Source organism: Hirundo rustica, chromosome 9 (assembly GCF_015227805.2).
Source record: "Hirundo rustica isolate bHirRus1 chromosome 9, bHirRus1.pri.v3, whole genome shotgun sequence".
Lineage (NCBI taxonomy): Eukaryota > Metazoa > Chordata > Aves > Passeriformes > Hirundinidae > Hirundo > Hirundo rustica.
The window spans coordinates 26982925-27000188 of record NC_053458.1 but is presented as its reverse complement, the minus strand read 5'-3'; the positions used below and the strand labels follow the sequence as shown (position 1 = coordinate 27000188).

Below are 17264 nucleotides of genomic sequence, written 5' to 3'. Positions count from 1 at the left end.
TTATTACAGATATTTAAAGGTGCAGAAGCATACCCAAGATGGGCAAAATGCTTTGGGTTGAAGGCTGAGAAAGCTCCTCTGTTACAGCATTTAATTGGTTATAAGTAGTACAGTGAAATCCTGCATGGTGTGAAACCAGAGGGGATCATGGGAATGCTGTGAAAATCCTCTTTCCTTTCTTGATTTCAAGCTGGATAATTATTTCTGTATCAGATCTTTATTAAGCCGTAGGCTAGGATTCAGCTCTCCAAGATGGAGCCATGGGTAGCTGAGCTTACAACGCATGAAATGTGGGTTTTTTTCTCCTGAGGCAGTCAACCAAATCCCAGTGCAGTGCCCAGCAAGTGTGGGGTGAATTGCTGCCACCCAGCTCCCTGCACCCAGATACAGAGATGTTGCTATTGCACATCTTTGGGAATTCAGGATATTCTCCCAGCAAGGATTGGGTGGCAGTGGAAACGTGGGTTTCCTGTGGGTCAACCAGTGCCTTCTTGTTTTGGGTGCAGCAGCAGTGGCTGTGGGTGTGCAGACCATCTCAGAGTCCCTTTGGTGACATTTCCAACCCTGCCATCATCACCTCTGCTCTCAGCAGCAGGAACATCTAAAATCCTAATGCTTTGCAACCCTCTTAAGCTTTCTCTCTTTGTTTTGAAGCAGAAGGAGGAACGTTGACAAACATGGGCAGTGTCTTGGTTTTGAAAGACAGTTGTCTGCCAGGGGAAACTAGAGCCTCCCTTGGAATGGAGAATGTAAACCCCCTTCCCTCCAATTATAATAATTTTGCAATTAGGGGCTTTCAGGCAAAGATATAGGAATAACAGTTCTTTACTAGGAATATTAAAAATAAAAAGGAAAATACAAACGTAGTAGTACAAAAAATACAAGCAAGGTCGCAAACAAAAATCCTGGGAAAAACCCTAATGGGGTCAGGGATGCAACCTGGCACCCTGGTGGTCAGGGTGTTGGAAGCAGTCCAAATAAGTCCTCCTGGAGTGACAGATGTGGTTCTGTGGAGTAGAGATGGTCCTGTAGAAAGTCCAGTGGTGGTGAGACGGGTCCTGTCTTCCTCCAGGAATCCAGTGATAAAACAGGATCCCTTGTGTCCTTCAGTCCCAGTTTTTATCCAGCTGGGAACAGCTGGTTCCTCCCCCACTGTGTGGAGCGTCTCCCAATGGGATGATGGAATGTGTCATGGCATTGGTGGGCCCTAATGGCCCATTATCAGAAGATGTCCCCCTGGAGGATGGAGGGGTGGTGGAAGAGATAAGGAACACTGCCTCACCTGGTTTGAATGGCTGGGCCATTATCAGGAGGCATCCTCCTCCCTCCCCCCTGGAGTTACAAGAGATAAGGAAAAAAATCTCCCCAAAAACCAACCTACAACAGATGAAATAGAATACACATTTCTAGGTTACAAAATCCACTACAGGCAGGCACAGCATATCTGTGTGCCCGGGCAGAGTTGTCAAGAGCAATTCCAAGCCAGGGAGGTCCTGATCAGTTGTGCAGAGATGTTCTTCCACGGCCCTGTTAAGTAAAGGTTTTTGGTTTCACCCCTTGCAGTCTCTGTGGCTCAGATCTCGCTCAGAGGAGCTGCACAAAGCTGACACTTCCTTACACCAAATTAGGAAGCCCCTCAAAATCGGCAATGGCATCTCCTGGCCCGTGGGATCCCGCATGCTTTCCCCGCACAGCCCCGGGATGTGAGGGGCAGCTCGGCTGAATTGCTGTCCTCTTGAATGCTCTTCCTTGCTGATTGGTTATTAAATGATGGATAGTGTTTCATTGCAGCTCCAGTGGGCAGTTCATCAGTGTTCTGCTGGCTGGAGCTGCACTCCAGAGCATGGGAGGCGCAGGGAGCTGCTGGGCTCGTTGGGCTGATTGCTCTAATGAGCTCTGGACTGGCTGGGATGGGCAGCACTTCTCTGAGCACATGGCTCAGGCAAAGGAGCTTGGCTCTCCAGTCGGTGTCAGGATAAAGGCCTGGATTTATGGAAGGGCTTAACAAATCTGTCTGCTCAGTCCCAGGAATTCAACATCTTTGCTTCCAATGGGTTTTGCTGGAGTTTTGCCGTGACCCATCAGCACAAGGGAGCTTTGGCTTCAGCGTGGCAGAGGCTCAGCAGCTCTTCCCTCCGTGCTCCCCAGTGCTAGGCTCGGGGCACACCCAGGCAGAATCCATTGCCTGCAGCCAGGGATTGTGGAAGGCTCTCCAAGGAGCTCTGCATGACTCTCCCTGAAATGTGCCGGAGCTCGGTAGCATCTTTGCTGAAACCTCCTGGCCTGTCTGCATTGCTGTCCTGGGGCTGTTACTCACTCAAAAAACAGGCTAAAAATAGTCTGTCTTACCCTGAGATATTTTTCTTTCTTCCAAGCCCACATCAGTTAGCACTTGGGGTAGCCCAGAGTGGAAACCCCACAGCACCAGGAGCTCCAAACTGCAACTGGATGTGTACAGTCAGTGATTGTTAGGACCAATAAATCAGACATCGGCAGCCAAGGTGCCATGCAGTCACCATGGATGCTAGAGAGCTTCCAGATCAGCCTGCAGCTCCTGGAAAATAACATGCAGAGCCTCAGAAAGGACTGGGTTCATTACTCCAAGTTAGTCAGGCCAAAGTTCACCTTTTCAGGGCTAAATCAAGACATTTCTTTAGTGTTAGATACCAAGCACTGGTCTAGTGTCCTGACAAGACACAAAGAAGGGGGTCCTGACTGCAGTTTCATCTCTGCTGGTAATGATGGGGATGGCACTTGGAAGCTCACATGGGTGGATTCTTTGACGAGACCCTTCTCCCTGAGGAATAAGCTATGCAAGCAGCCTATGGGGATGTGCTGGGGGCTTTGAGGTTGACCAAAGCCACGGTGGGAGCCTGAGCCCTGCTTTCTCCAGCCCATCACCGTGGCTTCGGCCCCAGGGTGGGTGGGCTTGCCTGGTCAGCGCTCGGGGGAGGGCGGAGCTGCATTAATTCCGAGCCTTCGGAATCTCCCATCCCCTTCGGCCACTTTAAAACGGCTCTCAGGAATTTGGCTTTCAGGTCTTTTATCATTTGATCACAGATCAGGGCCAGCAGCTTTTCCTGCCTGCTGGCTCTGGTTGCTGGAGCTAATGCATCACACCGTGCTGGAAATGTCACGGCGAGGCTGGCGCTGGCCGGAGGCGGGGCACGGCTCCCTCTGCAGAGACACTGCCAAAGGAAGGAGAGGATAAATCTAGTCCCTCTGCCTCGGGCAGGTGAGGGGCAGGATGCAGGGCTTTATCTGAGCACAGAGGGTCTGCCCCCATGGCTGTGCACAGCTCCCTGCAAGTGGGACCAGCATATCAGGTGCCTGATGTGGCTGCACCTGTGGCAAACCCGTTATGGGACTCCTCAAAAATCCCACAGCAGGATCAGCCCAAATGGCTTCTTTAGCCTACTCCTCTGCCAGTCTTCTCCCTGCTTGTAACACTCTAAATGCTAAAGTGAGTGGATTTGGGGGGAATCTCATTCTCTCCCCAGGCCAGAGTAGAGCTTTGTGTTTAGTCACTTTAGAAGTTCCTGTTGGATTTTTTTTTCCTGGCCAGTGACTTCTAATTGAAGTGGGTAGTTGCATTATCCCATCTGCCCTGGAGGGGTTCACAAAATCCTCAGCAATCATCTTCAGTTTTATACTGAGCCCAGAAATACCCAACCCAAAATGCCATTTCATTTTCCAGAGCTCAGCAATGGCCACGAGCCAGTGGGGAAAGCGCAGCCAGGCTGCAGATCCGTGGGGGCATGGTAGTCCCTCTCTGAGGAGACACAGCCCTTCAGAGGGGCAGAGCAAGTGTCTTTGAAACATAAGCTAACATTCCCAGCAGCATCCTGAACTGGGTAAAGCATTATCCATGTCCAGGGGCTGAATTGCTTCAGGGTGTGCTCCTCCAGGTGCTGGGCACAGGCACACTGCAGGGCAAAAAGACCCCTTGTCCTGTCCTAGCATGGATGTACAGGTTGATGTGGGATCAGGAAAACCTGTCCGTGTCCCTCTTGTCCCTTCCTGTCAGAGCCTCTTCATCCCTCCCTGGGGCTGTCCTGGCACAGGAAGACTGATTCAGGTGTTTTCTTCCATCTCCCGCAGTATGAATTTAAAGCCAAGAATATCAAGAAGAAGAAAGTGAACCTCATCGTGTCGGTGGACGGCGTGAAGGTCATTCTGAAGAAAAAGAAGAAGGTAGGCAGCACTGGTCCCTGGGGCAGCAGTGCCTCAGGAGCAGAACCCCTCCCCTCCTGGTGCAGGGACCTGCAGCATCCTTGAATTTCTGGGAAGCCCTGGTGGGCTGGGAGAGGGAGGGAGGGATGGGCTGGGGTCAGCCTCGTGCGAGTCATGCTCATGCAGGCTGGCTGAGGCAGTCCTGGCATGGTGCAGAAGGGCTCAGGGGGCCCTCTGGGAGGTGCTGTGGGATGTGGCTGGTCCCCAACAGGACCCGACCCTTGGCAAAGGGTTGCAGGGGAGCAGGAGCAGAGCTGTGACAAGAGCTTCCCAAACATGTCCCTTGACCGTCTCTCTGCCCTGTCCTTGTTCTCAAGGACAGCATCTGACGTACTCATTCGCAGCTTCTTTCATTGCAGAAAAAAGAGTGGGCCTGGGACGAGAACAAAATGCTCGTCATGCATGATCCCATCTACAGGTAAGACTGCTGGGTGAGGGGACAGAGGCTTGTGTGGCTCTGCCGTGCCCCTTACCCACACCACAGCAGCACTGTGCTGGGCATTGGAGAGCTGCCACCATCCTGAGGAGGCCAGCTCATGGTGCTTCCTGAAGTTCCCAGCTCTCCTCCTCCGTCTTGTTCCCAAAAGCCAAAAGCAGGGCATGTCTGTCCCAGGGAGGCCAAATTGGAGCGAGAGAGGCCCCCAGCCGTGCTGGGGAGGGGGTGGCAGGCACCTGGGCCACCAGGTGCCACCAGGTACCACCATTCAGCTCTGTGAGCAGACCAGGAATGGGGTTTGCTCTTCTCCATCCCTGGAGTGCTTCTGGTCCACTGACGCTGTCCCTGGGGGCTGAGCAGAGAAGTCTCTTGCTGCCTTTGCAAAATGTTTGCTGCTGCTGAATCAGCAGGCAAATTTTCCCAGCTGAGGCAAAACCACTGCCAAAAAAATTCCTGATGGCCTTTAGCAGGGATATGCTGCAGAGGCTGGGCATCTGCCAGGACCCTGTGCCATGGGAAGCATTGCTTGTGGCCTTGGCAGTCTCCTGGGCATGTGGGTGATGTGTATGCTTATATCCTTCCTTCCGTTCTGTCCTTGCAGGATATTCTATGTATCTCATGACTCCCAGGACCTAAAAATCTTCAGCTACATTGCCAGGGATGGGTCTAGCAATGTCTTCAGGTGCAACGTCTTCAAGTCCAAGAAGAAGGTAAAGATGCCGGGATCCACGTTTTGTCCCGGTGGAGCAGCTGGGGCAGGACCCCGCGGCACTGCAGCGGAGCTGCCAGCCCAGGGCACCCGGGGATCTGGGACCCTGTGGCAGCACAGAGCCCCCTGAGAGCTGTGCCTGTCTCCTCTCGGTCTCCCCCTGCAGAGCCAAGCCATGCGCATCGTGCGCACGGTGGGGCAGGCGTTCGAGGTGTGCCACAAGCTGAGCCTGCAGCACACCCAGCAGAACGCCGACGGCCAGGAGGACGCAGACAGCGAGAGGAATGGAGATGACCTGGACGTCCCAGGTATTCCACAGAAGTGGAGCTGTGGGGCCCCCGGAGCCTGGCAGATGTGGTTCAGAGAGGCGCTGTCTTCCCTTACTGCCCCTCAATGGCTGACACCTCTGGGCAACGGATTTGCACAGCGACCTGGCCTGCCGTGCTCCGGGTTCAAGCTGGGATCTTGGCCAGCAAGGAGCCTTCTCTAGGTGTTAGCTGTGATCCTCTCAGACATCCCCCTTGCTGAGAGCCCATTAGCAGCGCCCGGGGCTCTGCTCTGTGCTTGGCTGCGTACGCTGCAAACATTCCGCACAAGAGGCCCCAAGCACAGACCTTCCTCGTGTCCTGAGGCATTCCTGGGGCTGGGGCCAGCTCTCTACAATTCCCAGAATGGTCATAGCCGTGTCTGTGGTCTCCCATCAAGCTGTCAGGGCTACAGGCAGGCTGCAGACCCTGCTCCTTCTCAGCCCTGTGGGTAGAGGGTGCAGGGGTGCCTGGCCGGGGAGCTGCTGGTCCAGCCCCATCGCCCTGAGCTGTGCAGGGTCCCAGGGAGCAGCCTTGCTTCTTGGTGCTGGTGCCTGTGCTGGAGAGGAGGCAGAAGTTTTAGGAGAGGTTAGTCAAACCCTTCCAGTGCCAGGTGGGACGCTGGCAGGTCCTGCTGCCTTTCTGTGTGCAGATTCCCTGCCCTGCCATGCTGTGGACTGGATCCCCCACATCCCAACAGATTCAGCCTGGGCTGGGCTGCAGTTTCCTGCTTGCCTCTGTGACCAGTGCTGTCCTGATGACCTAATCATTGGGCTGCCCTGAGCTGGTCATTGTTTGGTTTTCCTCCACACAATATCCTGGCCGAGATATGCAGCTCCCTGGGGAATTCAGACCATCTGGTTTTTGTTTTTCTTTCCTGTAATCTCTTGTTTACCTGTCTTCAGCTTTATCTGTGTTTTCTGTTCTTGCTGGCCCGTTTGTCCCACATCAGGGCTTTTGGCTGCCGTTGCCCAGGTTTGGTGTGCTGGGGCCGGGGGTTTTTGTGGCTTTGGCTGCAAGCCTCCTCCCGAGCAGCAGCAGCAGGAAGACCAGCCGTGTCTGTCTGTACCTGCTTCCCGCCAGGGCTGGAGGGTGGGCGGCATGGGGGGGCATCGCTGGTGAGCTCTAGGTGCAGGCAGGCCGTGCCCCGCCCTGACCCTGTCCCGCAGCCTGTCACCTCTCCGGCGTGGAGAGAGCGGCCGCCTCCGCCGAGGAGACCGACATCGACGCCGTGGAGCTGCCTCTGCCCGGAGCCGACATCCTGGACTTCAGCCGCGGCGTCACCGACCTCGATGCCGTGGCGAAGGAGGTGGGTGCCACACCGAGCCCAGGGGTCCCAACCCTCCACTCGCAGGGGGTGGCACGGCTCCAGCCCCATGACTCTGCTGTGCATCTTGAGGGCCCAGGGGTCGGGAGGGATTGTGCAGCATTCCCCAGCTCCCGGATCAAAGGCATCTGCTGCTGCAGGGATGTCTTTTGCCTGGGGCCCAGGGCACTCCTGGAGAGCGCTGTGCTGAGGCTCAGCTATGTGCAGCCACACGGAAAGGGTTTGGGGCAGAGCTGATAGGGATTTTTTTCCCACCAAAACCACAAAAATAAAAGACTTTCGATACTGTGGAAATTCCCATGGGAAGCGTCAGCCTTTTTGGGAATTTTCTACAAAAGTGTTTGGGTTGTTGTTGAGACTGAAAAAGTACTGTTTTCAAAGGTTGCAAGCACCCTCAGCAAAGTGTGCATCAGCTTTGAATGCAGCTGCCTCTTTTCTGGGTATTTTGGATGGCTGCTCTGTGCCAAAGCTTGTGAGTGCCAGGGGATCACACCTTCAACACTGGTGTTTTGCAGAGCTGCCTCCACCCTGAAGATATCCTGACAGCGTCACCCAAGATGCTGCTGCCCTCATCTGCCCAGCTGCCCGACCTGGGGACACCCCTCTCTGCCCACCACCAGATGCAGCTTCTCCAGCAACTCCTGCAACAGCAGCAGCAGCAGACACAAGTGGCCGTGGCACAGGTTCTCCCCTCCATTCTTTCCCAGGGGCAGTGGCAGGGGCTGGGGCACACTACTGAGCCCCTTGGTGCTGCTGGAGTCTCTTGCCTGGAGGCAACGTTGAGGTGCTTTGCTCTGTTTGCCACCAGGTGTCTGAGGCCTTTGGCCCATCTGCTGGCCAGTGCCCTTCCCCAGTGACTGGTGTGCCTGGGCTGTGCAGCTGGCAGCTCATTCTCCATGCAGCTATTCCTCATTGAAGCAGCTCTGGCTGCTTTATCCAACTCATTGCCTGAGCTTTACTCGTTTCCTGACCCATCACAGAGCTTGCCGCAATTCATCAGCTTTCTTTGTGGCCCGAGTGATGGGCTCCAGCAGCCTTTCTGTGCCGCCCTGTGGCTTTGCTCCTCTCACATCAGTAAATCAGTGTTTGTTGATCAGTTCTAGCTGAGCTGCTGCCTCCAGAACCCACATGCCTTTTGGGGTCACAGACTGCCAAGTTGCTTTCCCCTCTGGAAGAGGGATCTGTATCCTCACAATCCAAAAGACACCATGGTGCCTGCTTGGAGCGTAAAATATTGCACCCCTTGCTCTTGGTCCGGCTTTGCGCGAAGTTGTAAATCCCAGTCCTTTTCCTGGTCTCCTGTCGCTCCCAGGCTCACTGTGCCAAGGGCACTGCTGTGCCACCTTGCTGGCCGCATTTGGGCAGCACCTGCCTGCCAGCACAGCCGGCACTGCCCCCTGGTACCCATCTGTGGGGGCAGGTGGCCCCCAGCTGGGCAGCTTCAGGGGCCTTGCAGCTGCAGCAGCAGCTCACAGCTTGGCAGGTACAGAGAGCTTCCTCTTCTTCCTCAAGGTCACTTTCTAGGCCATGATAAAATAGCCTTTTGTGTTTGGTGGGGATATTTTTGTTTTCAGGTTATTTTTGTTTTGAAATTTTTTTTTTAAATTTAGTTGTAAATCTTTGCTTTCCTGGTTCCAGTCCTTGCTGGAGCAGTTTCAGGAGCTGTGGGTGGGTTGCTAGGAAGGGGTGCTGAGCCCAAGTGGCCCTCAGGTCACTGCTGTTCCCTTGTATAGTGTTCGTTTCTGGGGTTCTCCTTGCTCAAAGAGAGATGAGAGCTGCCCTGGGCAGGAGCACCTGGCTGTCTGCCCACAGGGGCATGGTTTTGGGGTCACAGATGTTTGCATAGAGATAGTTGTGCTGAAATCACTGGCGGTCTTGCCCTCAGGCTCCCCGCAGGCATTGCTTCCCAGAGCCAGGCTGAGCAGCCAGCTTGCACCCCAGAGCCACCCCCGCTCAGCAGCACCCTGTCGTCTGTGGTGCTCCAGCCCCTCCTTGCGACAGAGGCCACTGGCTCGGCCCTGTTTCTGGGAAAGCTGCCCAAAAAGACAGCTTTTCCAGGGCAAGCTCCGCTGCACAGCTGCGCCCTCACGCTACCAGATGGCAGCACCATCCAGTTGGTCAAGCATGTCTCCTCTGCTGCATCCATCTGGCTCCTCCTGGGCTGCCCTCTCCATGCACATCCACAGCTAGCATGCGCCGCTGAGTTTGGTCAGTGCTGCCCGCCTGGCCTGGAGCTTTTCCATCGGGGAGGCCAGGGCACAACGTGCTGAGCCCTGGTGTGACACACCCACACGCTCCCCATCACATCTGCAGTACCTGCAGGGAATGGATGCCTCATCACATCGTGGGCTGGGGTGCTGGTGAGCCCTGGGAGATGAGTAGAGATGGCCAGATCCCTCAAGCAGCGTCTGCCCGTGCTCACCTGCTGTATCCTGTCCAGGTCCACCTGCTGAAGGACCAGCTGGCAGCAGAAGCAGCGGCACGGCTGGAGGCCCAGGCTCGTGTGCACCAGCTCCTACTCCAGAACAAGGACTTGCTGCAGCACATCTCGCTCCTGGTCAAACAGGTGCAGGAGCTGGAGCTGAAGCTGGCGGGGAACACGACCAGTAAGCGCTGCCACCCCTTCCTCTCCCCTCGCAGCTAGCTGGGGCCAGGGGGGGACACGCATGTGGGTGTTTTTCTTGGGGTTTTTGTGCATTTCCAGTTGTTTTGTTCAGAGGGATATTTGTGCCCTGGCCTGGCTTGTATGTGTGTAGCAGGGTGCTTGCATGCAGCGTGGGAAGGGGCTTGGGGAGGGCTGTATGGACAGGTAGTCACCTACCTCCATCAGCTGTATGTCCGCTTTCCCCAACCGCTGCATGCTCTAGGCCAGCTCCATACCTGCCCAAGAGCCCCTACTTGACTTTGCTCTCCAGCAGATGTGGCCGTCAGCTCTCTGCAGGAGCTGGGCTGGAAGGTGGTTAACTTCTTGTCCTGCAGAACTGGCCTTTTGTTGGCCAGCAGCAGCTCCTGGCATTAGCGACACCAAATAAGCCCCTCAAAACAGCGAGAGTGGAGAGGCTGATACCCAAATGACCCCAGACTGTCCTCCTCCAGCTGGTGTGTAGCAGCCGCGGTGGCCAGGGGATGCCCAGGCAAGCTGGGCCTCTCAGCCACGCCCTTCTCTTGCAGCAGGGTCCCAGGACAGTCTGCTGGAGATCACCTTCCGCTCCAACGTCCTCCCCGTCCTCTGCGACCCGACCACCCCGCAGCCCGAGGACACCCACCCGCCGCCGCTGGGCCCCAGCTCGGCTTTCCCCAGCACCATGGGCAGCCCCATAGGTAGGAACGACTGTCTGGTGAAGCTGGAGTGCTACCGCTTTCTGCCGGACACGGGGCCGCCCGCCCCAGAGCCAGCCCTGGGCAGCCTGGAGCTCATCAAGTTCCGCGAGTCGGGCATCGCCTCCGAGTACGAGTCCAACACGGACGAGAGTGAGGAGCGCGACTCCTGGTCCCAGGAGGAACCGCCGCGCCTGCTCCACGTCCAGCCCAGGCAGGACCTGGGCGACAGCCTGGAGGACGAGATCGCAGTGTAGGGGTCGGCAGGAGGTGGTGCACAGCAGCCAGGACCTGCTGGAGCTGGGAAGGACCCCGGCCGCAGCCCCACGGCCCTGGCAGGGACAGGACAGCCCGGAGGGAGGGGGGACAGAGGAGGGAGCAGGAGGATTCCAGCACCCAAGTCAGGAGTGTGTGGAGGTGAGGATGCAGCTGTGCCCATGACGTGTGCCAGGCATCCTGTGCTCCAGCATGGGTGGGCTTGTGTGCTGAGCCGAGCATCCCTGCTTTGCAGCAGACACTGAACTGATAGCTCCTTGTGCTCCCCCTGGCCTCGTCTCCCTTCAAACTGTGTGTCGAGGTCAGGCAGAGGCAAGGGACTTCTGCTGGATTAGCCCCTGCTGCTGCCGGGGAAGCAGTAAAGCACTGGAAGGGTTTTGCTGAGGGAATGGGAGAGCAGTCTAGGGCAGCGAGCAGCGACAGCAGGTACCGAGAGGGCAGCTCCAAGGTGGTGAGCAAGGATAGAGCATCTGGTCTGGCTCTCTACGTGATGGGCAGGGTGGGGGACAAGTACAGGGCCATGCTAGGTAAGGGTTGGTGGCAGTGCACTGTCAGAGTGGGTCTGTGAGTGAGAAGTGAGGCATTCAGGGACAGTGGGGATGAGCCTGGAAAGGATTTGAAGGGGTGAGATGAGGTTGCACAGGCTGGCCGGGTGCAGGCAGTTGGTGACAGGGGGATGTGGCACTTCCAGGACAGGGTTTATCCGTGCCAAGGCAGGTGAAGGGCATGCAGGCAGAGCCCCCTCCTCTGCCCAGCTGTGTAGCAGAGAGGAAGGCACAGCGCAGTGTGGAGCAGGGAGCCAGGGCATGCAGCACTAAGCTGTGGAGTGTTCTCCCCCTCATCATCTAATCCTTTAGCTCCTTGGTGCAGCTGCCAGGTTTCAAAGCCTTTATCATGCTCTCAAGTCACATTTCCAAGCACTTCCCATCACCACAAACTCCCTGCTTTGCTTTATGGACAGACTCTCCCATTTCCAAGCAGTTGGTTTGCCCCAGACCAAGGCTGGGAGCTGTAGTGCTGGCATTGGCATAGTCAGGGATGAGCACACTTCCAGCCCTCGATGGGGAGTGAACTGCTGGTGTCTGCAGAGGTGCTTCATCACACTTCTGGTTTGCACCCTCTGGAAAAGTGAATCCAAGATCTCAGGGTCCCCCACCAGCCCTCGGAACGCTTATGGCTGAAAGCCATCTGTGGGGGCCTCCAAGGGATCCAGAACTCGTTCCTTTTCTGCAAACACTTTTATCAACTGCCTGGTGCTGAGCCTCTAAGAGGCCATGAAGGGGTATGAACCAAAGTTCTGATGTCCACCCTGCTTCATGTGGAAGCACTCAATGAGGTGGGGATTTGGCACAGTTGTCTTCCTCCCCATCCTCCCTCCTGTCCTGCTTCTGCTTTGCTTTGTTGCTTCCTTGCTGCTCTCACCTTTGCCAGCTCTGTCTCTGCTCAATCTGTCTTCAGCTGACCCCTGGCTGACACCATCTCTTGCTCCCCTCCAGGGCTTAGCCTGGCTGCTGAGGAAGGCTCATCACTCCACTCTGCCCTGGTCCGCTTGGGACTGAGGGCTCCTGAGGAGTGATGTGTGGATGAGACTCCCAGGGTCAGCACGAGCTGTGCTGTGCACCCTCCAACACACAACAGGACTGGATGGACTTGAGGAGCTAGAGGGTCTAGTGGGAAGGAAGGAGGGACATGTTTCAATGTCCCCAGCAGTGCCCTGGTGTCCAGAGGAGCTCTGCACCAGCCACAGAGCAGGCAGAGTGGGAGTTTGTGCTGTTGGTACAGTGGGTGCTGTTTGGTACATGGTGCTCCTGTCTTCTAGGTACCACTGCCTCCATATGCCTTGTCCCACATGGCTGTGGGGACAGCTGTGTGCCAGTCCCTCTGCTGGGGACCTGACACTGCCAGCTTGCAGCAGCTGAAGGTGAAAGCAAGGGGTGTGAGGCTGGTCCAGCTAGGAGGAAGAAGTGGGCATGACAGCGTGCATGAGGCATGGCGTTTACAGGGTAGGGATGGTTGAGCTTGAACAGGGTTTCCATGTGGGCAGACAGATCATTCAGGGGAAAGGACAACAAGAGTTCAGCTGAACACACGGGGCAGATGGAGGGAGAGCCTGAGAGGAGCAACAGCAGGCCAGACGTGTGTCTTCCAGGCTGGGCTGCCTCAGGAAGGAGGTGGGGGGAACCATCTCCTGAGCTGCCACTCGGGTCCATCCCTGCGGCACATGCAGAGCTCAGGCCATGTCCCGTGAGGGGCTGTCAGGTCCAGCTGTGGCCTTGGGCTCCTGCCCCACACTGCCCACAGGGGACAGCGGCGGGTGCCCCACAGGCCGAGGGAGTGCTGCCAGGGCTGGGTGGGATCCTGCTAGCCTCATGCTGCACCATGGGTGTACACGTGTAAATGACCCCTCCTAAGTCAGCACTGCCTCCAGGACTCCTCTCTAGCCTCTCACTTTTGTTATGGACCGTGACAGGGGTTTTATAGCTATATTTTTGTCCTTTCTTTTCCTACAACTGTCGTATTACTAACTGTTGACTCTATCTGGGAAGCCAATCTGTCAATGTAAGTGCACTTAACCCTTGGGTGTTGTCATTAGTCAACTGGCTTTTGCTAAATAAATCTTTCTATTTCTCAAGGCTTTCTGTTGTCTCTTTCTTCTCACTGACTCTCTTTTTCTGTACTTCCTTCCCTCTCCCTGCGGGGTGCCAGCACCAGCAATGGCATCTTCTGGCCTTGCAGAGAGCCCTTCCAACCTAAGCTTCCTCTCCTGTGGGACCCCTGCTTGTGCTGCCAGCCAGAGGGTGCCCACGAGAGCAAGGTGCCCAAAATATAGCTGGGAGTAGAGGTGTTTCAGCCTTGCCCTTCAGCCACTGCACAGCACAGCCTTGTCTCGGGGCTGATCCAACAGCTGGAGGGTGCCAGGGGCTTCCGGGCATCTGCAGAGCTCCCCACAGAGATGCAGAGGTGCTAATCGGCACTGCCAGGGGCTCAGGAAATTCTTGGTTGCTGGAGAAGGAAAAGTAGGAGAAAGGCTCTCTTAAAGGATGGCGGAAGTGTTGCGTAGGCAAAAGCAGCGCACAGGCAGGAGCTGGCTGCTCCTGAAGCAATTCATTCTGCTGCTGGCAGGAGTGATGGAGCAGTGCCCTCCCGTGGCAGCTGCCTGGCTGCTGGGGCTGCACGGACACCCCGGGGGCTGCAGCCTCCTGTGCCTTGAAATCCTGCTCCCCCCCAGGACCTCGGGCCTACTGTAGAACCCCTCGCAGCTGTAGCCCTCCTGGGAGCTGAGCTGGATCTGGGTCTTGAGCAGCCACGGTGTGGGGAAAATAGGGCAGCACAATATGCACTGCTAGCCCTGCTGGAGCACAGGCTGGCACTCGGAAGCAGCGAGTTTGTCCCGGACCATGAATGCTGGCTCTGCTGCTGGCCATCCTGTCCCTCTCAGGGGCTGGAAGTCATCTGAGGAGCAAGAAGAGAGCTTTTTAAGAGGTTGTCAGGCTGCTCACACTCCCAAGAGCTGGTGTCCAGGCTGGAGGAATGGCTGCCCAGGCACTGCTAGATGGCTCTCTTGGTGCAGATGAATAGCTGTAGGATGAACCCCAGGGCTGGTAGATGCTGCAGGTGCAGGTTGGGAGCTCGCTGTTCAGCAGGACTCTGGGGCCACAGAATGCAGAGGTATGGGCCTGCAGTGAGTTGGGGGTCTCTGTAAGAGTCCAGCCTACCACGAGGTTGGAGAAGTACTGGGAATCCTTCCTCTCTGCCTGTCCCATGGGATGTGGAGGTGGTGGTCTCTGTCCCAGTATATGCCCCTGGGATACAGAGGTAGAGTTGGGCAGAGGATGCTGAAGGGCAGCGAGGCCCCAGAACAGCACCAGGCTCATCCAGGATCTGGCTGGAGCCATCACACAGACCCACACTGACATGGAGGCAGCCACAGAGGTTTGAGCTGGCACTCCTGGGGGCCGTCCCCACAGCTTCAAGGACTCTTGCTGGGAAGACATGGTGGAGAAGCCGGTATAGCTCAGAGGTGGGGTGTGATTGCAGAGCCCTTTTCTCAGCAAGCACCTGCTACCACCCACCACAGAGACAGAGCCTGGGCAGAGCTGAGGGAGCCATGGTGGTGTGGGCAGTGCACAGCCCACGCTGTGGGTGCCCCGAGAGAAGGCCCTGTGGCTTTACAAGGGTGTGACTTGTCGGGGCCTGGACTCTAACAGTGACTGACAAGGGAACCCTATGTGAGTCCCATCTCTTCAGGCAGCGGGACAGGTCTGAGCAGGGGGTTGGCAGCAGACCTCATCTGACCGTGTGGAAGGGACAGGGCTCTTCCCTTTGCCATTCCCCTGGTAAATGCTTGCTCGCTCTCTCTTTTTCCACAACCTGCTTCCCAAGTCGCTTGGTTTCAGGTAAGAGAAGCTCTTGGTGTGTTGGCAGTGCTGACGTGGAGCCCTGGGCTCACTGCTACCCGGTCTTGCCCCACGCTGGTCCCCCATGCATGCACTGCCCTGTGCAGCCCTGGCATGGCCTGGCTGCCCACAGCCTCTGTGGGACTGTAGGAACATCCTCCCAGTCCCCAAAATGGTGTTCCCACAGTGCCGGTGGGCCGCCCCTGCTGGGATCTCCCCTCCAGCCTGGCTCATGTCCTCTCTGTTCCCTTCCCTCCTCCAGTGGACCAGAGCATGTTTGAGAATGCCAGCGCTGGCACGGCACCCGCACCACGGGCGCAGCACGTCCCTGCCGCGGCGGGCAGCCTGCCCCAGCCCTGCCGGCCCACTGGCAGCCAGCACCTCCGCAACCTGGGCAAGGCCATGGGCGCCAAGGTGAATGACCTCCTGCGCCGCAAGGAGCCGGCCGGCCTGCCCGGCGTGGGAGCCATGGAGGTGAATGCCAGTGCAGGCGCTGTGCTGGGCATGGGACAGCTGGCTGCTGAGGACGGGTGAGTGTCCCCACAGTGTGTGCCCCGTGCCAGGGCCGTTGGGACGGGCTGCAGGGGCCCAGCATGGGGCTGCATGCAACTGTCCCTCTGTTCTTGCAGGGCTGTGGGGCTGGATGCCTTTCCCCGGCTGGAACCCCCGCCCCCTGTCACCAAGAAGCGGACACCGCGCGCCCTGAAGACCCCCCAGGACATGCTCATCGCTCCGCAGCCAGAGGGGACCAGCATGAGGAGTGGCACCCAGGAGCCTCCCGAAGCACCCACAGCCCACCCTGACCCTACAGAGGAGCAGCTGGGGATGGGGGACCATTCTCCTCCACAATGCCCTGGGGTCCCCGGCATGACAGGCACCCTGGAGCTCACTGAGGACCAGTCTAGCAGTGCCTTACCCGTGCCTGACCTCATCCATAAGGGCAGCCGGGACAGCCAGTGGCAAGTGGGTGAGAGGGCCACTGAAATATCACCCAGCACAGAGAAGCCCTCACGGAGACCGGGGCTGGAGCATGAGCCACCAGGGAGCACAGGGCGGCCAGAGCCACGTACCCCTGGCTGGGAGGTAGAGGGAACCCATCCTGACCTACTGTCCTTTGAGTAGCAGCGGGTGGCTGTGCCAGGGAGGCTGGCTCTCCCAAGACTTGTCTCTCGCTGCCACTTGCCATTTTGGGGGTGATTATTTTGGAAAGGGAGAAGCCTTGGGGTGGAAGGAGCCATTGCTGTCCAGCGTGGGCTCTGGGGAGCCATGACAACCTGCTTCTCTCCAAATTCCCCAGAGGGGCACAGCATGTCCGGCCAGGGCTTCTGCAGCCCCATTCTGGGCCTTTCACCTTGGTCAGTGCCAAGCTCCTGTCCTGCCACAGTTCCACTGGCACCCTGTCTGCAGCCAGGAACCTTGCTGAACTGGGGACCAAGGGGGTTCTGGGGGTAGAAGTGCCAGCCTGCCCCAAACCCCATTGGATCTGCTGGAGTAAGTGTCCTTGGAGCATCCCACAAACACCACACACTTCCCCGTGTCTGCACTGCCTGCCTTGGTCCAGAGGATTTCCCAGCTTATGCCATGTCCTTGCTGAGATACCCTGTCCTGGGGTACCAGCAGGCTCACCCAGCCCTAGTGCCTGGTGCCAGTGGGCCAGGACAGCAGCTGTGTCCAGGGCTTTCTCCAGGTGCTGACCTGGTGGTGTTATTCTGCTGAGTGCCATCTCTTTGCAGTGTAGCCCCAGATGCAGGAGACCTGGGCTCTGTCAGGGTGCAGAGCTGGGCACCTGGGGCTGCACAGCTGCTGGCCAGTGGGCTTTGGCAGGGAGCTGAGCTCTCTGTGAGACCCCCTTCCAGCTCCAGCTTGTTTCCTGGTCTCATCCCGGCCACCATGGACAGAACTGTCCAGGCAGACAGCCCTTTCCATATGGGCCAGTGTCACTGCTTCCCTTTATTTCCTGGGACAGTGAGAATTTCTCTGAGATTGGGACGCACAAAGCCACATGGTTCTCTGATACTGCTGTATGAGTGTTTCACCATGGATTACAGGAGGGGTTAGCCAGCCTGGGGACACCTGTGCCCATGCAAGGAAGAAGCTGTGAGATGGAACTTTTTGCTTAGAGCTTTTATGTACACCCTTACCACAAAGGTGGTTTTCAGAGGAAAAGCTCCAAAGTCCGGGGCTGGGTTAGAGGAACCCAGGAGCTCCTAGATGGGCCGCACAGCTCCTTCTGAGCCGTGCAGGGAGGCTGGGCTGAAGAAAT

General features: G+C 57.1%; 3 protein-coding genes across 5 annotated transcripts in view; 2 read left to right on the top strand and 1 right to left on the bottom strand.

Moving 5' to 3' along the window:
• NOS1AP (nitric oxide synthase 1 adaptor protein) overlaps nucleotides 1-13236 on the top strand; it is a 38105-nt gene extending 24869 nt beyond the window's left edge. The window contains exons 3-10 of one of the 3 annotated variants that reach the window (XM_040072944.2): nucleotides 4102-4194; nucleotides 4593-4651; nucleotides 5271-5379; nucleotides 5545-5686; nucleotides 6853-6992; nucleotides 7526-7693; nucleotides 9451-9616; nucleotides 10182-13236. In XM_040072944.2, the coding sequence (XP_039928878.1) occupies nucleotides 4102-4194; nucleotides 4593-4651; nucleotides 5271-5379; nucleotides 5545-5686; nucleotides 6853-6992; nucleotides 7526-7693; nucleotides 9451-9616; nucleotides 10182-10585 (1281 nt within the window). In that variant the 3' untranslated portion in view covers nucleotides 10586-13236. Of the gene's footprint in view, nucleotides 1-4101; nucleotides 4195-4577; nucleotides 4652-5270; nucleotides 5380-5544; nucleotides 5687-6852; nucleotides 6993-7525; nucleotides 7694-9450; nucleotides 9617-10181 lie in introns of all 3 variants that reach the window. The other 2 variants (XM_040072943.2, XM_040072942.2) reach the window with 2 other exon arrangements.
• A 402-nt stretch (nucleotides 13237-13638) lies between these two features.
• On the bottom strand, nucleotides 13639-14368 carry SPATA46 (spermatogenesis associated 46). Its single transcript, XM_058421770.1, is given in 3 exon segments — nucleotides 13639-13991; nucleotides 13994-14179; nucleotides 14182-14368. Coding segments are annotated over 3 exon segments (726 nt in total).
• Nucleotides 14369-15274: 906 nt separating this feature from the next.
• On the top strand, nucleotides 15275-16739 carry C9H1orf226 (chromosome 9 C1orf226 homolog). Its single transcript, XM_058421766.1, has 3 exons — nucleotides 15275-15531; nucleotides 15631-15968; nucleotides 16735-16739. Exons 1-3 carry the CDS (start codon nucleotides 15275-15277, stop codon nucleotides 16737-16739), a joined length of 600 nt encoding a protein of 199 aa, XP_058277749.1.
• Nucleotides 16740-17264: the final 525 nt, after the last annotated feature.

What these genes read in the sequence shown, in the direction of transcription:
- C9H1orf226 (XM_058421766.1), top strand. Translation starts at nt 15,275, where the DNA reads ATGTTTGAGAATGCCAGCGCTGGCACGGCACCCGCACCACGGGCGCAG. An exon ending in CAGCTGGCTGCTGAGGACGG is followed by an intron (nt 15,532 to 15,630) that starts GTGAGTGTCCCC and finishes CTGTTCTTGCAG; the next exon opens with GGCTGTGGGGCTGGATGCCT.